Below are 19,878 nucleotides of genomic sequence, written 5' to 3'. Positions count from 1 at the left end.
CCTTCACCTGCACAAGTAGGTCTCCCCTGCAGAATTGGTTTTCCCTGTGTCGGGAGCAGCACTGGGCTCTTCAAATCACGGACAAACAGTATCCCACATTCTTGATTTTTAGTTCACAAACACTTGTTGTAATGACTAACTACTCCTGACATTTTGGAGATGTTAGCTCTTTATACAGTAAAGTTACAGTGGGATACAAATAACATCAGGCTGATCCTGCCACGATTTGTTCCCTCGGTTCAAATCACGGACAAACAGTATCCCACAGTTGTTTATGTTTTTAAACCCATTTTGCACAGAGAGGCATTTTTTAAAAAATGTATTGATAGCAATGTTGAATATTATTACACAGGGGGGGAAAAAACAACTACACATAAAATAATCACACAGTGATGCCTCTGCCTTTCTAAATGGAGGGACAGTAACTGCATGTGTAAGCCTGTAAAACCTGAAGATAGAGACAAAATACTTTTAATCTGACTATCTGCCATTTTGCAATTCCTCTCATGTAAACAATAACGTGGCGCACAGCATGACGTGAAAAAAGGCACATACCTTTCACGTTGGGTCCTGAGGAACTCTGTATTCCTTGTCCACAGGTAAACGCAAAAAAGGAGTTTTAAAAAATCTCAGTTTTCGGTGATTCGAAATGCCGTTTACATGTGGACGAAACAGCTGGGTTTTCAAAAATACCCACGTAGGTGTGGACGTAGCGTAAAAGAGTTAGTAGTTTATTTTCTTATTACCTGTAATTTATTGCAGATTACTTGTATTTGCTTAATTGTTTACTAAATGTTCGAGGTGTGAAATAAACCGCAATGGAGCAAAATATGGGTGTGTGTGGTTGGAGGATGTGTTTGTGCGTGTGCGTGCGTGTGCGCGCGCGCGGGAGGGGGGCGCGAACATTTTTCTTGTAGAGCTTACAAGACAATATCTATATTTGGAAAAAACTGTGAAACTTTATGATGTTTCTACATGTGTGTGACAAGTGCGACAACGGAAACAGCAAAGCTTAAACCACAACACACAGTGAGTCATACTGCTTATTTATGGCTTTTAAGGTGAGGTATTTTAAGTATCATTCATAAAAAAGGTGGGAGGTTTACAACCTCATTCCATGTACATGTCTAAATGAGAACTGATAAAGCTTAAGGTTTATAGGACGTGAAAATTTGCCACTTAATAATTAAGTAAGAGCATGGAGCATGTTCTACATGTCACAACACAAGCAGTGGCGTGTTTGAGCCAGTTTGTAGAAGTGAATGTTTGTAAGAGGTAGGCGTGGTTAACAGAACAGGAACTCCTAGTTTATAAATTGTCATTACAATGCTGGTCTGCTCTGTCACACTCAGTTTGCACTTGGACAATGACACGAAACCTCCTATTGTGGGTCCTCATCCTATATGCCTCTCTCGAGCTCTCCGGTAAGTCACTGGATACTTTTACATCCACCAGCACACTGGCTACTTAATAACTAAAACCTAGTTTTGTCCTACCTTCTGTTTATTCAAACCTCTACCGGTGGCAGGTTTCTTTTCCTCAAGTAGTCCTCTAAATCTCCTAGCCAAGGACGATGTATTTTGTCCGGAATTAAAGACACTATGCTTTAACTCTGGTCTGTTTCATGTTTCGTGCTCAGATGAATTTGCCTCTCAGCCTTTTGCATTTGTTTACTAGACATGTGATTATAAAGGGAACATTAAAACACAGTGGCTGTGTCTCACGCCTGTTGAAAACACGTTTTGTGCACACTCATTACAGTCAAATAACAGAAAGAGAAAGAATTACTGTAAACACACTGCTAGTGTTGTGACGCTCCCTCAGAGTTAAGTTATGGAAAACAACAAAGCCAACACCCTCTCAGGTGCTACTATGTACCAGGTTATCAGGTAACCGTGACTCAGAGTCACTTAATCATTTATTCCAGGCAGGTTTTGCAGACTGGGAAATACAATCTTGAGTCACAAATGTTCTTGGTGAAGCAAAGGACTTAAATTTTGTAAATGTTTCTCCACAAAGTGAGAAGAGAATTAAGCAAAAGAAAAAAAGATGAAAATAATGGTTAATTATTTAATTAAATATACTGCATCTGGTTCCTGGAGCAAGTTATGGTACAGAATGGTCAGAAATTTACAGAACTGGCTACTGGGTGGGAGTCTTAGTCAAGAAAAATGCTACACTGAGAATGATGATTTTATGAGAAAATCTGGAATGCAGAAATAATTCCCATAAAAAGGAACTAATAATATTTTCTAGCTTAAGTTGAAATCAACTTAATAACTAAAACCTAGTTTTGTCCTACCTTCTGTTTATTCAAACCTCTACCGGTGGCAGGTAGAGGTTTTTTTTACAAATGTGATTATAATTTGAGAAGTTGCCCTTTTATTTAATCACGCTACTTCTGCAGGCTCTGTAAATCACACCTGATTTTCACTTTGTTTTACGTCAATACCAGTAATAATTGAGTAAAAATCCCCGCCTTGTGAATGTGATGTGGAACATTCTAAATACTGCATGGATTTGTGAGTTAGGGCAAAAAAAAAAATCAGCTGATGTCAATTCTTTTTTGTGTCAGGATAACGCAAAGATGGTAGTAAAACCCTAAAACGACCTCTTGGTAGCCTGGGGGGGGAATCAAAGAGCAACCTCTGCACCACCCATTAATGCAGGTTAGGTAGTATGTCAATATTTCTATGTGGACAATAAGAAACTATACCCGTGAGCTTAAAAAAATATGAATTCTGCCAACATTAGTCTCCTGCTAAAACCAGGCAAAGACCCTTTATTTCCCTCAAGCTATCGTCCAATATCCCTTATAAATGTAGACATAAAAATAATCTGCAAAGCCCTCTCAAAAAGATTAGAGAAAATAACCCCCCTCTTAATTCATCCTGACCAAACTGGTTTCATAAAAGGTAGGCACTCATCAACAAACACTCGTAGATTACTTAATTTAATAGACTACTCATACAGTAAAAACACTGAAACCACAATATTATCTCTAGATGCAGAAAAAGCGTTTGACAGAGCTAACTGGAAATTTTTATTTGCAAATTTACACAAATTTGGTTTTGGAAACTCTTTCATAAACTGGCTAAGATTGTTATATAATTCCCCAACAGCTTGTGTCAGAACAAATGACCAGACATCCTCCAGCTTCTCTCTCCTGAGGGGCACCAGACAGGGATGCCCACTCTCCCCTTCACTGTTTGCTCTTTTTATCTAACCATTAGCAGCAGCAATTAGGCTACAACAATTAAGGGCATAAAATGTAAGAAAGTAGAACATAAAAGCAGTCTCTATGCGGATAATGTGTTACTTTTTCTCCAAAACTCACAAACCAACCTTTCTGAGGTAATTACTCTAATAAACTGGTTTTCAAGAGTTTCAGATTATTCAATTAACTGGTCAAAATCTACAGTTCTTCCCATTAACTGCTCCTTCCATAATTCTTCTCCTGCCCCACTACAATCTGGAAATATTAAATATTTAGGTATTAAATTCAGAAATTTCAGACCTACCATTTATCAGCTCAAACATCAAAAGACATGAATGCTTTAAAAGTATTAACATCAGCTCTTCTCTGACAGCATGGTGGGAGTTTCTAAAAATAACAGAGTCTTCATTAATCCCATGCAGACGTACACCTATCTGGAACAACCCTGACATATTACAAAACAATAATATGATTAATCTTACAACACAAAACACTACATAGAGTGCACTATACAGGTCATCGGATGTTCTAGATGGGCTTTACATCTTCCAACAACTGCTCACACTGTCAAGGCAATGCACCAGACAATTACATCCACGCTCTTTGGTTCTGTCCACCAGTGCAGAAGTTTTGGCGCAGGATATGTGAAGACTTATCAAAGTGTCTGAAATGAAAAATTCCAACCTCCCCTTTAGTGTGCTTGTTGGGCAAATTGGATGATGTCACTACAGAAACGAATACAGTCCACATGGTTTTTACTGCCCTATGCATCGACAAGAAAACGGTCCTCATGAACTGGAAAAATAAAAATAATCTTAATTCAAGCCAATATAGAAACCATCTAATAGATCACATTAGTCTCGAGACAGCCTCTGCCACCACATTAGATCAATCCCTCTGGGCTACTTTGATCGGCTTCATCACCTAGCGGGGATGGGGGGTCGTGGTTTGGTCCCGCCTTCGCCATTGTGGTTGATGTGGAGGTGGGACGGGCTTAGGGCGTCTGGAGAATCCCTAGGGACGTTATCCCTGGAGGGCTTAACCCAGGGGTTGTGGTCATAACCTTGTTAGTGGCTCTGGTCGCTCTTAGAGGTTGTTCTCCTTGTGGCCGCGTACAGTAGGGCTGGAGGAGGGTCTGTGCTGGCGGACGTAGGTTACTGGCCTGGTAGCCTGGCTGCCCCTAAGTGGATCCGGGGCAGGCGTGGGGGCTTGGGGTTCTGGGGTGCTTCGCCTCTGTGCTAGGGCTCTGGCTGGGCCTTGGGGGCTTCGGTCCTCCTTGGTGTGTTGCCGAGGTTGTGGGCGGATGGGTGCACGGGGGCTCAACCCTGGCGCAGGGGGCCTCTGGTGCATCGGCCTAACTAGGGGGCTCTTCAACTGACAGGAAGTTTGTTCCATCCTTGTAGGAGTCCACTCTGCAGGTGGGGGAGAGTCACAGGAGAGGTGGAGAATAAACTTAACCTGGGTGTCTACTGTCTTGTACAGTCTGGGAGATGATTGAATGTTAGGGTGGGTACAGTTTCCTCTGCGGTGGGGTCGGGTGGGCTGCCCCGGGTCCTGTGGGGCTGGGCGGTCCTGCTGCCGTAGGCCCCGGTCTGGATGGGCCTGGAATCCCAGGCCCTCCAAAGGCCTATCTCCCCTCACCACACTCCCTGCCGGTAACTGATGCCCTCAGGGGTCGGTGTGTTGGTGGTTCTTGGTGTCCGGGGCTGGGCGCTCAGGTATGTACCAGCTCACTCCCGGTGCCTACTTGGCAGGGCCTGGTGCCTGTTGCTCGGTCAGGCCTCTTCCGGGGCAAAGGGGGCCCTCGGGCCTCCAGCCTCTGGGCCTGCGGCTCTGGCACAGCTGGCTGCCGGCAGAGCCGGCGGACACACCACTGCAGCCCCTCTGGCTTCTGCTCCGTGGCTACTGGGTGACCCCTCACCTGGGGCTCTCCTCAGCTCTTCCCAGGAAGGTGGCACGGATGCCCCTCTGGTGGTCCTCCTTGGGCTCTCGCACTCTGGGGCCTCTGGATGTCTGGAGCCTGGATCTCCTCCATGCCTGCTTCATGCCCTGGGGGACGGGGCTATGGCTCTCTACATCCTCTAGCAGACCATTACATGGGGAAACCTTTTGAATACAAGCGTGCTGATCCACACAGGTGTGCACACGGGTGTTCACTGTTCATAGACATAAACTACACCTTTATTGGCTGCTATTTCCAAGCACATTGTGCGCTGTCGGTTCTGTTTGCTACACAACAACATTCAATATTTAGTATTTACTGCTGTTTACACTTAGCTAGATTAACGCGATGGTGTTGTGTTTATTATGTTGCCCTTTTTTTTTTCTTGTTTTCTCTTCTTTTTCTCTCAACAGGTGATCCAGGACATTTTTTTTTCTCTTCTTTCTCTTTTTAAGTGCCCTTTCTCACTGTCCCTCTCCCCTTCTGTTTTTCTTTTCCTTCATCTTTCTTTCTCCCTTTCCTATCCCTCAGTCATGTCTGTCCCGTCTGTAACAACTGAAAATAAAATAAATAATAACAACAAAGGTTGATCAAATGGACCAATACGACAAGGCCGTGATGATCCATTTGGCAAAGTAAATCCATTGGGTATCCTTGTTGGTCTTCAGACAACAATTCTGACGGCTAAAGAACCAAATGGGACAGGCAATAAAAGTGGTTCACCTCTTTCTCCAGGGGACATGATTGCGAAAGCATTCATGTGACTAACTTGATATAAGGCTATAAACTTTCTGTTTACAAAAGGCTTTGTTACCAGGAATGCACTTAAAAACTTGAGAATGTAACTTTAATCAAATGTTTAAAGTCACGATGATCACATGTTTGCAACATAAATGACATTTGGAATGGGATATCAAATTATGTAGTCAGGTTAGTTTTTTTGTTGTTGTTTTATTGGTTTGGTTCAAAATAAATAGATACATAAAACTTATAGAAAAGCAGGATGTAAACAGACGAGATTAGGTAGCACAAATATTGAAAGCAATGAGTTAAGCATTCGACTAATTACAAAATAGACCCTGTTGACACTAGCATCCAAAATTAATATCCTTTTTCTAATCACACATATGTGATTCACTTCCACAGGAAGCCATGGTCCTGAATTTGAGGAGGGAAAGCACTATGAGGTGGTTCGACCGGTCAGACTTCACACAATCAGAAAAAGACACACAGAGGTTTCTTTTCTTTTCTATTTTAAATCCTGTGATGACAATCAAATTTCTCCTGATTATGGAAAATGAAAAAATAAAAATGAATGACTCAAAGCAAAATTTCCTGTTTTTTTGCCCACAGTACCACAGACCAGACACTCTTACGTATGCAATGACTGTGGGCGGACAAGACATAGAAATGCAACTTGAAAGAAATAAGTAAGTTTTTACTTCCCTAAACCTGTGTGTCTGTGCAGTGTGAGAAAATAAGTGGACAAATGGATATACAAGTAATGTAAAATATCCTGTTTCAAAATAAGCAAATTTTTTTTGAATAAACTGGAATTAGACTCACTCTTCACATCAAATAATGTTATGTTATTCTTTATCTTCCTGTATTCAGTGAATTACTTACCAAAGATTACACTGAGTCTTACTACCAAGAAGATGGGACTCGAGTCACCACAGTACCGAATGACATTGTAAGTGTTTGCGTTTGTAGACAAACTTACCTCAAACTTACAGCTGTAAAATTGCACATTTTACTAGATTTAAAACGCTTCAAAGGCTTTTAAGGCTGTTAGTGAACGCTGGAGACATAAGCAGATGAAAAGAAAGTTACATGTTGTCATTTAATAACACAGTCACCATTTTCATGTCCTTGCCAGGATCACTGCTTCTATCATGGGAGGATTGTGAACGACAGTGAGTCATCTGTTAGCATCAGTACCTGTGATGGACTCAGGTGAGCCACCGTCTTAATCTTTTCTTTATTTAAACTGTCATGACATCTTTCCAAAGCGATACCCACCCATGCTGTCTGTCATAATAATTCAAATAACCTCACAGTTTCATTCCTTTGTTGTATTAAGCCTTCATATGAGATGAATAGATTTCAGGCCACCTTGGTTCACCAGAAACAAGTTGTGAAAATACTCTCATTACTATTTAGATGTTAACCTTATCCTAACCCTCAACCAAACCTCACCTCACAGTGACTCTAACTTTAATTAAACCAAAACATTACATTAACATTAACATGTATAATGATTAACATGATGTCAGCATGTTAAAGTTCAGGAAAACAAAAACAAAAGTGCTAAAAGCCACTAAAATCACACTGCAATAATAACAATCTTGAAGTGAAAACAACACAAGAGGAAGTTTGGCCCAATTAAGTCTTTAGATGACAGTGGATAGGTTCCTGAGTTGAGTCAGCCTCAAAGCAACATCTGAAAAATGAATGAACTAACCAGCATGATTTGGTTTAGGGGTTACTTCAGAACATCTGCTCAAAGGTACCTGATTGAGCCACTATCCAGTGACGATGAGGGGGATCATGCAGTGACAACTTTTAATGAAAAGAACTTCACGCCTGCCGTGTGTGGGGTCACTAACACCAGCTGGAGTGACGACTATGAACCTCCAACAAGCCGCAGCCGCTCTAGATCAGGGGTAACACAATTAGTTTTGTCCTCTTCACCAGAGTTCCTCCAAGTCATGACCTCTGAAACCTTTTAGGTCTTCAAACTATCTAAGTTAAATGTGACAGAGTTTAAGTAGACATGCCCAAAAGTCTTCATTTGTGTTGTTCTTTTTCTTCAGGGTATTTCTATTGTACAGCAGCAGAAATACGTTGAGCTCGTCCTTGTTGCTGATAACCGCGCGGTAAAATGAATCTTCTTTTCTAACTTTTTTATTTTTTCCCCTTGGTTTGCAAAATTTGATTTTTATAAGATAAACTGATGAGAAGCAGGATGAGAAATTTGTCTTGTGGTGTTTCAGTATGTGAAGATGAACAGGGATCAAAAGAAGATGAGACAGAGAATATTTGAGATTGTCAACTTTGTCAACATGGTGAGTCTGTTTTTTTGCTATTTCTATACAGATTCCATACCAATACAGACGCACTGTACTACATACTGTTCTGCAGTAGCTGCTAGCAGTTGGAGTATAATGTTACATCCCCAATGTTGTCTTCTTCAGGTCTACAAACCTCTGAGGACCTTTATTGCTCTGGTGGGGTTGGAGATATGGACGAATGGTGACCTGATCTCTGTGACCCCCCCAGCAGGAGCAAACCTGGATGCTTTCATGAAGTGGAGAAACTCTGAGCTGGTGACGAGGATAAAACATGACAATGCACATCTTATAAGGTATGGATAAATTGTATAAGTAGAATCAGTCAGACTCAAATCACGTGGAGCAAAATGTCTCCTACTTTCAACAGTAACCGAGCAGGAAAGAGAAAACTAATTTCAGAAATCTGAGTTGTGAGTATCCATATTTTTTTTCTCCCAGGTTAAACCGGCCTGACACATCAGCTTAAGAGGTTTTAAGCTTCCACATAACGCTTGTGTAACTTGTGTTTTATACACAAGATACAACCACAAGCAGATCCATTATTGAATCTTAAATAAGAATGTGCTTGAATGTTCACACCTCAACATTCAGGAAAATTCACAGTAGCTAATCTAATCTAATCTAGTAGTAGCTAGATTAGTGAGTAGATGGATGATATGAATCCTGTATATGAATTTAAGACTTTCTGATCTTCTCTTTCAGTGGTATCGACTTTGAAGGACCAACTGTGGGTCTTGCTTTCATCGGGACTCTCTGTTCTGGTCACTCTGTCGGCGTAGTACAGGTGAGGTGTTCATGCTTCCCAGATGATGTATCTCACTGACTTCATAACTTCTGCCCTTGCTTCATGCTGTGGTAAATGTGAATTTTGGAAACATGTTCCTAAATCCATTTAGTTCAGTCATTCCTTTGCCCCTCAAAAATCAACTTAATTGTTCATCTGATACTTTGATTAATGACCAAATACCAGAGAAAATAAATGACAGTTCCATCAATTTATCACTAACATGTAGTGACCACTTCCTGCTAAAAGAGAAAAACTAAGTTAAATTATGATCTAGAACTAGACTCGGTCTACAAAGTCTTCTTTGCACATTTGAGATGCACACATCTCCATAAGTGCAACGTGGAAAACTCATTCTTTGACTAATCATGAATTTTTCACAAAATCCTTTAAAACATTTTCCTCCTTTTTGCACTGCACTTGTAGACCACTACACTAACTCTGTCAATAGATCCATGCAGTCTGAAAGTCCCGACTGAATAGACTGAGAAAATGTTAAAACTGAGACAAACATGTGACATTATTGTGTTGCTCTCTCTTGCTGTTAGTAAATTTTTGCTGCTTTCTTGTGCTTCATTTTTTTCTTAGGATCACAGTGATGCAGCCATAGCAGTGGGAGCAACACTGTCTCATGAGATGGGCCACAACCTGGGCATGGACCACGATGACTCCAGTGGTTGTTTATGTTCTGACGATAGCTGCATCATGGCAGCAGCCCTCAGGTAAGAAAAGCTGACTTGAGACATCCTTCAAGTTGAATGCAGATTCTTTCTGTTAGCAAATAAATTCAGGCTATAACAAGTGACCGTAAATTAACAATACGAGCCTTACAAACCTCACTAAATGTTTTGATCATCATAACATGTTTCATTTGGTACAACAACATAATAACTGTGTGTATTGGACCAAAAAGGAGGTCAGCTGGTGCAGCTCTTAATCTCACATGGCTATAAGACTGAAGAACGTGTGTGAGCATGTTTGGTGCGTACGTGCTGTATATGTACCACCATACCGCTTTTGTGCAGCCATGTCTTCCTAGTGTCAGACACTGATCAAGATAACACAAAAAAAGATAATAATACTAATAATGTGTTTGTTCCTCTTCAGCTGGAAAACTCCTCGAAGCTTCAGTAGCTGCAGCAGCAGCAAATATGAAAAGTACCTAACAAGCCGCAGCCCCAGCTGTCTGCTGGACAAACCAGACTACAAGAGTGTCGTGGCTCCCGCGGTCTGTGGAAACGGCTTCAGAGAGGAAGGAGAGCAGTGCGACTGTGGTTCGGTGCAGGTAAGTAATCACATCAGCTGCTTAAAAGTTTTATTGTGTAGCAAGTTGATGATCGCATCTGGTGAATCTGGTGAGTTTTATTCATTTAAAAGCAAATCACAACAACAACTGTCTGAAGGGATTTTGTAAGATAGAGGTCTTATAACAACACAGCGAAAACCCCAACAATCAAATAACTGCCTATGAGCAAACATTTGGCAACAGTGGGAGCGAAAACCCCTTTTTAACAGGAGGAAAGCCCTCAGCAGCCTAGGCCTATTGTAGCTTTACAAACTTCTATTTCTTTATGTCTTGCTGGCCTCTCACTTACAGAGACTAGTTGATAAACAGTGTAGCAGTACAAATGTATTTATTACTATTATGCCATAATTCTGATCTGTGTCTGTGCATGCTCAGGTCTGAAATGGCTTCTGCCTTACAGCTATTGATTTCTCAGAATGGAATTCAGCTCCATGTTTCCTTTGTCTGATCTTGACTCTTTAATGAGGTGCTTGCTCTGAGACAAAAAAAACTTTCAGATGCACACCAGATATGTACCTTCTTCGAATGGGCCTGAGCCTGTGCATTCAGATAGATATTTATTTTTTCAAGGCCCAGTATTCAACTGACTTCTACCAGAAGCTGAAGAACTGCTGATTTTTTTCTTTTTTGCAGTATTACTTGGAGTATGTGCTTATGTGTTGTCTTAACACTTTTATGTAGTGTTAAGACTATATCTATAGAATGACAGTGATAGTGTAGCTGAACAGAAATGATTGTTTTAAGTGAACTTCCGTGTTATGCGAACACTTTTTCCAGTGTGTCTGAGAACAGTTTTTTGTTTGCTTGCGATGTGTAACAGCTGAACAGCTTGTGGTTTTCAGTGAGACAAACATTCCAGTCAGAGTGATGTTTAGACCTGTTTTCACCTCTGCTGGAATTCAACAAGGAAAGATCATTAGAAGGAACTGAACGTGATTTATTGATGTACAAAACAGTATTCAGTGGTGTTTATAGATTCGACTCTGATGGCCCATCACAGCAGAACGGAATCCAAGCTATGATGCTAATTAGTGCAACAGCACAAACTACCATCATCAAAGCAGCATGGTGAGTGAGAAAATTGTAAGATGGTTCCAGATAGTGAAGAGAAAGTGCGAAGCAGACTAAACACTGAAACTGTGATAAGGCTCAAGGGAGATAAGGCATGAGTGTGGACTGGGGTAAAGAGAGAGAAGCAGAGCCTGTAGGCTCAAGGCTGCTGTAGGCCAGAAGACCAAGCATAGATCCTGCGACAAAGCTGAGAGCTGTCAAAGGACAGAAGAGAGCGAAAACAGGCAATGGTACATTAATGCATTGAGATCACTTTAATTATTTGTAGAGCTCAGTACTTCCACAGTACTTGAGCATCTTGGTAACCAACATGACTGGGGGAGGGGCAGATTCTGGCCTAAGCAGGTCAGACTCTGGGAAGTATGCCTCATGTCTCTGAAACTAAAAACAGGTTATTCGTCAGGTCGCAGCTTTCACCCAGTTTTACGCATGACCCTGCTGAAAACTGCAAAACCAACAAAAATGTGTTGATGATTGTATGAGTGTGATGAGTTTACTGATCCACTTCTGCACTTAGAGAAAATGTCTCTCCTGTTTGTTTCCTATTTTGCTTCTGGAATCTAAGATATGTTTTTCTTTTTATCCTCAAATCTCATCCTGGGAACGGCAGCAAGAAGCAAATTAAATTGGACTTTACCTTTCAGTATTCCTGAATTCTTGTGCATAAAAGAAACACTGGAAGCTGGGAAATTAAAGATGGCCCAGGGAAGAAACAATGTTGCAGAGGCCAGTGATAACAGAAACCAACATGTGGAGACTCAAGCAGCACTCCCAGGGTGGAATGTTGGCTGATTAAGACATCTGTATGCTGTTTATGCTTCCCATACAGACGATGGTGATGCCTGATATGGAAAGGATTGTAAAAGCAGTTTGTTGGGGAGAGTGACAGAGTATGCATTTTAACATCCCCATAGACTACCAATGCAACGGAGATTAACTCACGTGGGGACCATAGACAGTATGAATGGTAAACATAGTTTTAGGTGTTGTGTGAAGTCAAAGCCGCATTCTTTTACTGGCCCTGTTGAGTCCATAGGAGAACAGCCCTGACTTCTTTGAACACTTCTTGATGAGTTTACGGACTCAGTCACTCATTCCACGTCATACTGAACAAAACATGGTATCCTTTTTGCAAACTTTGTTTCTTTTATGGAGCGCAACCCCAGATGTGCTCACTGGATATTAACTGATTGAAAAGCCCAAACGGGCACGTGACTTCACAAGCACATCGAGTCCTCACTCGCCCCAGCTGGTTTCAAAACACCAGGATGTGCAAATGCGGATGATGTTGGCTCTTTCAACCACAGGGGTGCTGCAATAAGCAAAAACAGCTCGTTGTGTCTTACTTTTTTTTTTTGATTACCAAAGTCTTTCTTTTGTTAGGTGGTACTTTGAGATGAAATCCATTAAATATGGCAGCTGTGTCGCACAGAAGTTTGGGTTTTTGTTTTCCAAAACTGTGGTTATATTGAAAAAACAGATTTTAAATTATAAGTTTGTGGTATTTTGTTTACAACACTTTCTTACATGTTTGTACTTCAGACTCAATAATGGTCTTATACCACAAAAGTTCCTGAAAATCAAGAAATAAGGAAGTAGAAAGTAGAAACTGAGAACAGTGATTATACACTATATTGGTGACACTCGACATTGCTCTTAGTAGTTTGAACATCGTGATTTGTGATCATGAGGCCAGCAGACACCCACAGTGGAAATCATTCATCAGGTTCTTTTCTATGTGTCAATAAACCATCAAACCTAGTGATAAAGATTCCTCACGGGAGCAGAGCAAACAGATGTTTAATAATGCATCCCAGCAGTAAGACCCAACAGCAGCCTGATGAGTTCTAATATATCTTGTCCCCGTAGGAGTGCACCAATCCCTGCTGCAACGCCACCACCTGCACCCTGAAAGAGGGTTCACAGTGTGCTGAAGGCGAGTGCTGTGAGAACTGTAAGGTGAGTCAGTAAGAAGACAGATCAGTGTAACTGGTGTCACTTATTTTCATCCCTGGAAGTCTCTCCTCTGGCTGTAGTGATCCAGTTGTTTGCTCAGCTACAGTCCTCAAGTAATTAGAGAATCTTGCAAATGCTTGAACCAACACCACAGTATTGCATTTTGATATTTTGTTTACAGTGCTCACGCAGTCAGAGTGTTTGACATAGCGCTGGAATTTTTAATCATATAACACTTTAAGAAAAACAATGTTTCAGATAACTTACACGTTGATGGTATATGCTCGGCACAGATCTTGCCTACCTCCAGACAGTGCCGTTCAAAGCAGGATGACTGTGATCTGGCAGAGTACTGTGATGGGAAGAGCACGACCTGTCCGGAGGATGTGTTTGCTGTGAATGGGCTCCCATGTGATGGAGGCCAAGGGTACTGCTACAACGGTCAGTGTCCACAGAGACCTAAGCAGTGTGTCAAGATGTATGGATCAGGTGAGTATCCCGTCAATACGCATATGGATGTATGTGAAAGTCATATGGAGAGTTAGGTTTTTATGCAATCTTCTGCTGCTATCAGGTGCTAAGGAGGCCAAACAAGGATGCTATAACTACAACACCAGAGGAGTCTACTATGGCTTCTGCAAACGCCCCTCAAATAATCAGTTCATCCCCTGTCAGCAAGAGTGAGTCCCAGTAGAACGTACAGGGCAACAGTTGCTCTGCAGCCGACCCTTATTTTGATTCTTCGTTCTTCATATTAACCAAACATGATCAGAAACAAACACTGTCTTTCTTTTGCAGAGATGTTCTTTGTGGAAAGCTCTTCTGTGAAGGCGGTAATGACAACCCAAACTATGGCCGGATGGTCGCCATCGGCACATGCAAGGCAGCGTTCTTCTCAGACAACACCGGTGACCAAGGCCTGGTGGAAACGGGGACTAAATGTGGAGATGGAAAGGTAGCAGGCTTCCTGAATCCACTTTTTGCTTACTGCATCTACAGTGTAGAACAAAATAAAGTTAAATATATGTCTGACTTGTCTTTTCCAAGGTGTGCAGCCAGAATCAGTGTGTGGATCTGCAGACGGCATACAGAAACACCAACTGTTCAGCAAAATGCCCAGGCCATGCTGTGAGTATATGATGACACCAAAAACTGATCCATTGAGGTGGAACTGATTTATAACAGTTTTGTGCTGGACTGTATATTCTAGTATTTTCATTATTAGTTCATCTGTTTTCAAAAGGTTATCAAGAGGAGAAGCTGCGTACCCTCATAGTTGTGAACAGGGTTCTAAAGCTTTTAAAGACTTTAATGCCACTGAGAGTGAAATTTAAGATCAACTTTACAAAATCAAAGGGTTAAAAGTAGTTTTTGTGTGATTTCTCGCTGCAAAGTTTAACTAAATCCTTTGTTAGCCGGGGGCAGCTAATCTACCATATCCATGTTTAAAATGTAGCTTAGGTGTGAAAGGTGGATGGAGTCACTGTCATAGCCTGCATTGACTTTTGGACTTAACATTTTATAACTTCAATCTTAATGGGGTCATATTGGTCATGGCATGTTTGCATTTTGGAGCCAAAAGTAAAGTTGTAAGCTAATACTAGCATTTTGGTAAATGACCTGGATCCATGAGAGGTCTCACTCACTGACTCAAACTAATGGAAGTTTGGCCTAGCAGACAGATTCTGAGGTTAACTTTGTTTTCAAGGCTATATGCACACATTTTAATACTGTTAAATTGGTCAGTTTAGCACTGTGGTCTACTCACATTTGATAGCCAGCTTCAATCAGCCATTCAGCTGCAGCTTTTGGGATTTATCACTGCTGACTTTATTGTTCAGTCCCAGAGGTAACGACTTCGTAGAAATAAGGGGAAAAAATGCATCATTTTGGAATTTTGTTAATATTCTGTGTATTTTGCAAATTTTAAACCCAGGATTTTACAGGATTTCCCCCCTCTGCCAAAAAATCAGTTTCATCTGTAGCAAACTACAATACAATAACACCATAAAATAATGATAAAATAAATAAAAAATTGTGAAACATAACCTAAATATTTGAAGTGGATGTGATAACCACACCAATGGTGGCCATGCAGCTCCAGTTGTTTTAAAAGGTTTAGGCCCTGTAAAGACAAAGACACCCTTCTAAGGCATCCCTGAAATGCTGATGTGAGATATACAAGACATGCCCAAACTTACTCGTGTAGGCTTTTTTAGAACCACGTGTAAACATTTACAACTGCAGTGTGATTGCAAATATGCACTAAATAAGTGTCCAATTTAAAAAGAAAAAAATATTTTAAAAAAACCATATAACAAATTCTTTTTTCACTTTTTGAAATGTGAATGAAATGAGAAAAACTTGAAAACCTCTAAATATTTTTAATTTAACTTTATTTTATAAAATGGCTCAAGCAAGCAACAACTCTTAGTTAATCATAATAATATAATTTAGCCTAGCATCTTATTCATATTTTACTTATAGTCTATGCAAAATGAAATAAAACTAACTAGAGTCAATTTGTCAGAAGCTAAAGCGATAATATAATATACACTATAACTATATACTGGGTAAATCTAGTTAACTACATGGCACCAGTTATACTGGGGCTGAGTGTTTTATATTACTTAAATTCTACTTAAAGTCTAATAATGGCAACATGTTCTTTGTGCTTTCCAGGTGTGCAACCACAAAAGTGAGTGCCAGTGCGAGCCTGGGTGGACGCTTCCTAACTGTGACTCAGTGGACACAGCTTTTAGTGGTACTGGTAAGAGTCATCTACTTCAGTCTACAGATTAAGTTCAATTTACTGTGTCATGTTGCACAACTACAACCCAAGCAAACCGGTTTTTCTTCTGTCTCTGTAGGAAAAACTATTGTCATTGCAGTCACGGTTACACTACTAGTCCTAGGCATCATTGCTGCCATCGCAGGAATCATCTGGAAAAAGCAACAAAGTCCCATCCTGCCAACGTGAGTAATCATGACACTACTGGAGGCCATTGTATGCCTCTGTTTCTGCAAACTCGCCTCCATGAGGGTCATCACCTGTTGATTCAATCTGTGTTTGCAGTGCAACAAATCAGAGGAAGCAGATAGCCGTGCAGAACCCGGCTTACCACAGCAAACAGCCTCCACCCAGTTACCCTGCATCAGGCCAACAGGTGATGTTCTGAATGGAGCTGGAATTTGATCTAAAAACTGTTCCGACACGTTTCTAATGATACCTGAAATTTGTAGGCTGGCAGACCAAAGCGTGAAGGACCTCCACCTCCACCACCTGCAGCTGGGACCAAACCCAAACCAGTCATTCAGATCCACAGAACTGCACCAGCTCCACCAGGGAACAAACCCACACCACCCATTTCAAACTACACAGCTGCACGGCAGGTACCAGAGCTCACCAGCCTTTAACCCGTTTTCTTTACTATTTCAGCTGGAAAAAAAACCTTCCCCATAGATTAACCAGCAACTCTTTAATTTGATTGGATAACAAAAAAAGCACATATAATTGGTTGGTTGTCTCCTTTGTTGGCTAGCTTTCCCAAAAAAAAAAGTGAGTTAAAAGATGCTAAACCATTTCATAAAGTTAATGACCATTTTACTAATTCTGTTCTCAGTGCTGTAAGTGATTCATTTTATATTACACACAGTCATCTGAAGATAAAAATAAACATAAAAATTAGCACAGTGTCACTTTAACATTTTTGGACATATCCATCTCTCTTTTGTCCTCCAGGCTCTGAGGCCAGTTCCTCCACCAAAGGTCTGATGTCTGCGTGGTGCCATCTCTTAGCAGCTCTTATTGCTCTCAGTAGGAGGCTGCCGTCACCGCTTTCTCAGTGCTGAAGCAACATTTCTACAATGACTCACAGATTGCACGAGGAGCAGGCCAGACTCTGATTGTTACTAGCATGCCATCCGCTGATGTCGTCATCGCTTTATATTTTCTAAGGCACTTTTTCATACTGCAGGGTTAGAGATACAGACAAGTATCTCTACTAGTGTTCGTATCTCTAACAAGGCAAGTGCAAGTACAGGCATCCCTGACTCTGAATGTGACTTATAACTCTTTTTATCACAGTAATGGCAGAGAATATGAGTGTGTGTGCATGACCTAATGAAAATGTTATAACAGTTTTCAGAATTTGTTACAGTTTCATATTTCATTTGTGTTTTTAAAATCCTTATAAATTTCGCTGACTTTGATGTGACAGTCAAAAATCGGAGTGCGATGCTCTGTTGCACCCTACAGTGCTCTGCTTTAAAGTGAATGCACTCAGAGAACTCAAAGCCACCAGCTGAACATTATGAAGCACCTTAAGAGTCTGTTTTTTTTTAATATTTTAAACCATGCTTTCTCTTATGACACTGTAAAAATTTGAGTTGTATTTATATTTTTATCTAAATGTACATATTTATCTACTTTGTTTACAAAATCAGACTTCTGCATGAGTAGAGAAAGAACAGAAGCAATGAGCTTCTTATTGGTGCCTTTTTTGAAGCTGGACCACTAAACGTGTATACAAGATTAGGTCTCACATGCAAGTGGTAAGACACATATCATTTGCCACACCATTAAAATGAGCGACTGTGATGTTTTTTAATGTTGATGTTGTATAATTCTTCTTAATTCTTATATTGAAACATTTTGTTTTACATTTATTTGCATTATGGTTGTTTCCCAATATTTTTTTTACTATAATATTGTCCTGCTGTATACTTTGTCCTATGCACTTACTTTGTAAAGCGGGATCATGCTGTACAATGATTAAATAAAAGTGATTAAGTGACTAACAGATGAAGAACCTTATCCTGTTACACGGTGGCACATAATAAGGGCTGAGATCAATTAAATAGCAAGTGAATGGACAGTTCTTAAAGCTGATGTGTTGGAAGCAGAACAATGGAACAACAATGGAATGGAGCCTATCCCAGCTGTCAAAGGGTGTTAGGTGGGATACACCCAGTGTAGGGTTTACACATTAAGAGAGAACTATTCACACTTCGAGCCAATTTAGAATCACCAGTGAACCTACAGGTGCTGTCTTTACACTCTTGTAGGGTCCAAGTTGGCCATAAAGCGAGCAGGTTTCATCCGGCCATAAAAATACTTCAGTCAGATTCTGAAAATGTGGGAAAGTGAATTAAAAGAGCTTTAATTCTTAAACAGTTTAGTGCAAAGCTTTTTTAAACCCCTTGAATTCAAACTGGAGCTTTATATAAGTCAGAAGAAGTCTGTTTGGAGCAAAGATGCAGCCCAGATATGTTTTATTAGGATGTTTGCAAACTACGTTTTCTTCCCTTTACTCCCAATGCATCACAGCAGTTTGCTGTCCCTCCCTGAGCCTGGTTCTGCTGGAGGCTTCTTCCTGTTAAAAGGGAGTTTTTCCTTCCCTCTTAGGTGGTCGTCTGACTGTTGGGGTTTTTTCTGTTACATTATAAAGCACCTTGAGGAAACTGCTGATGTCATTATATAAATAAAATTTAACTGAATATGGTAAATGGCCTGTATTTGTATAGCGCTTTACTAGTCCCTAAGGACCCCAAAGCGCTTTACACGTCCAGTCATCCACCCATTCACACACACATTCACACACTGGTGATGGCAAGCTATATTGTAGCCACAGCCACCCTGAGACGCACTGACAGAGGTGAGGCTGCCGGACACTGGCGCCACCAGGCCCTCTGACCACCACCAGTAGGCAACGGGTGAATACATCAGAAGCACCAAAACATCACCTGTTGCCCACATAGAATAAGTCCTCAGATGATAGCTGATGGTTTGTGAGACTGATTCAGCCTCAAAGCAGCAAAAGTAGCATCTGAAAAATTACATTTAATCTTTAACCAGTCTGGTTAAAAAAATATAAGTAATAATATACAGGTTTTGAAAAAGCTGCGATAAAACTGATGTGTTTTTAAGGGAGAACTTCAAATAACTTTAATATTTAGTTTGTATTTAAGTCAGCCTTTTAAATCAATTACATATTTATAAGAACTCTTTAACATTTGTATAATTTTAAATTTCTCCAATTTAATAGAAACTTGAAGAGTTATTAGCTTTTCCTGTTTCGAGGTTGAGTTTTGTTTACATTTGTGTATAAATACATATAAGGTGCCTTTGGGTGCCTTGAAAAGCGCTATATAAATCCAATCCATTATTATTATTATTATTATTACTACAGTGTTTGACTTCAGATGTTTGCTATGCTTTGCTAGTCATGGGAGGAACAGTCATCGCAGTATGCAGGCTGACTTCAGGTGAATACGCATATTTTGACCCTCACCCACGTAAGTCAACAGAAATGCCATTGTCGCTATGTGTAATGGTGGAACTGCAGTTATGTTGAAATTCACACGTCTTAACAACATGATTGACAGGCTCAAATGCTTATACCAAATTTTTAGCATTGCGCCAGCCTGCACTTATGAGCTACAGTCTATTGAGTTTCACAGTGAAAACGCTGCTGACCAAAGAGATGCTAATCAAACCTCCGAATACAGGAAATCCGCTACAAATGT

At 40.6% G+C, this 19,878-nt stretch overlaps 1 protein-coding gene across 1 annotated transcript; it reads left to right on the top strand.

The window, feature by feature from the left end:
- Positions 1 to 1,327: 1,327 nt before the first annotated feature.
- LOC101470764 (zinc metalloproteinase-disintegrin-like jararhagin) lies at positions 1,328 to 18,152 on the top strand. The gene is made up of 22 exons (XM_014409197.3): positions 1,328 to 1,424; positions 6,306 to 6,394; positions 6,513 to 6,589; positions 6,774 to 6,852; positions 7,039 to 7,115; positions 7,642 to 7,825; positions 7,976 to 8,038; positions 8,156 to 8,227; positions 8,357 to 8,526; positions 8,936 to 9,017; positions 9,606 to 9,739; positions 10,125 to 10,302; positions 13,264 to 13,353; positions 13,644 to 13,839; positions 13,925 to 14,030; positions 14,149 to 14,305; positions 14,398 to 14,478; positions 16,033 to 16,120; positions 16,221 to 16,326; positions 16,427 to 16,517; positions 16,594 to 16,743; positions 17,093 to 18,152. Exons 1-22 carry the CDS (start codon positions 1,367 to 1,369, stop codon positions 17,123 to 17,125), a joined length of 2,361 nt encoding a protein of 786 aa, XP_014264683.3. The 5' UTR covers positions 1,328 to 1,366; the 3' UTR covers positions 17,126 to 18,152.
- The last annotated feature ends 1,726 nt before the right edge of the window (positions 18,153 to 19,878 follow it).

Source organism: Maylandia zebra, linkage group LG12 (genome assembly GCF_041146795.1).
Source record: "Maylandia zebra isolate NMK-2024a linkage group LG12, Mzebra_GT3a, whole genome shotgun sequence".
Lineage (NCBI taxonomy): Eukaryota > Metazoa > Chordata > Actinopteri > Cichliformes > Cichlidae > Maylandia > Maylandia zebra.
This window is presented reverse-complemented; position numbering and strand designations above follow the sequence as displayed.

Bases quoted from the DNA above. Each gene is read 5' to 3' on its own strand.
- LOC101470764 (XM_014409197.3), top strand. From the start codon at position 1,367: ATGACACGAAACCTCCTATTGTGGGTCCTCATCCTATATGCCTCTCTC. The intron at 7,826-7,975 runs GTAACACAATTA...CTTTTTCTTCAG, and splicing joins GCAGCCGCTCTAGATCAGGG to GGTATTTCTATTGTACAGCA. The intron at 16,327-16,426 runs GTGAGTAATCAT...CTGTGTTTGCAG, and splicing joins CAAAGTCCCATCCTGCCAAC to TGCAACAAATCAGAGGAAGC.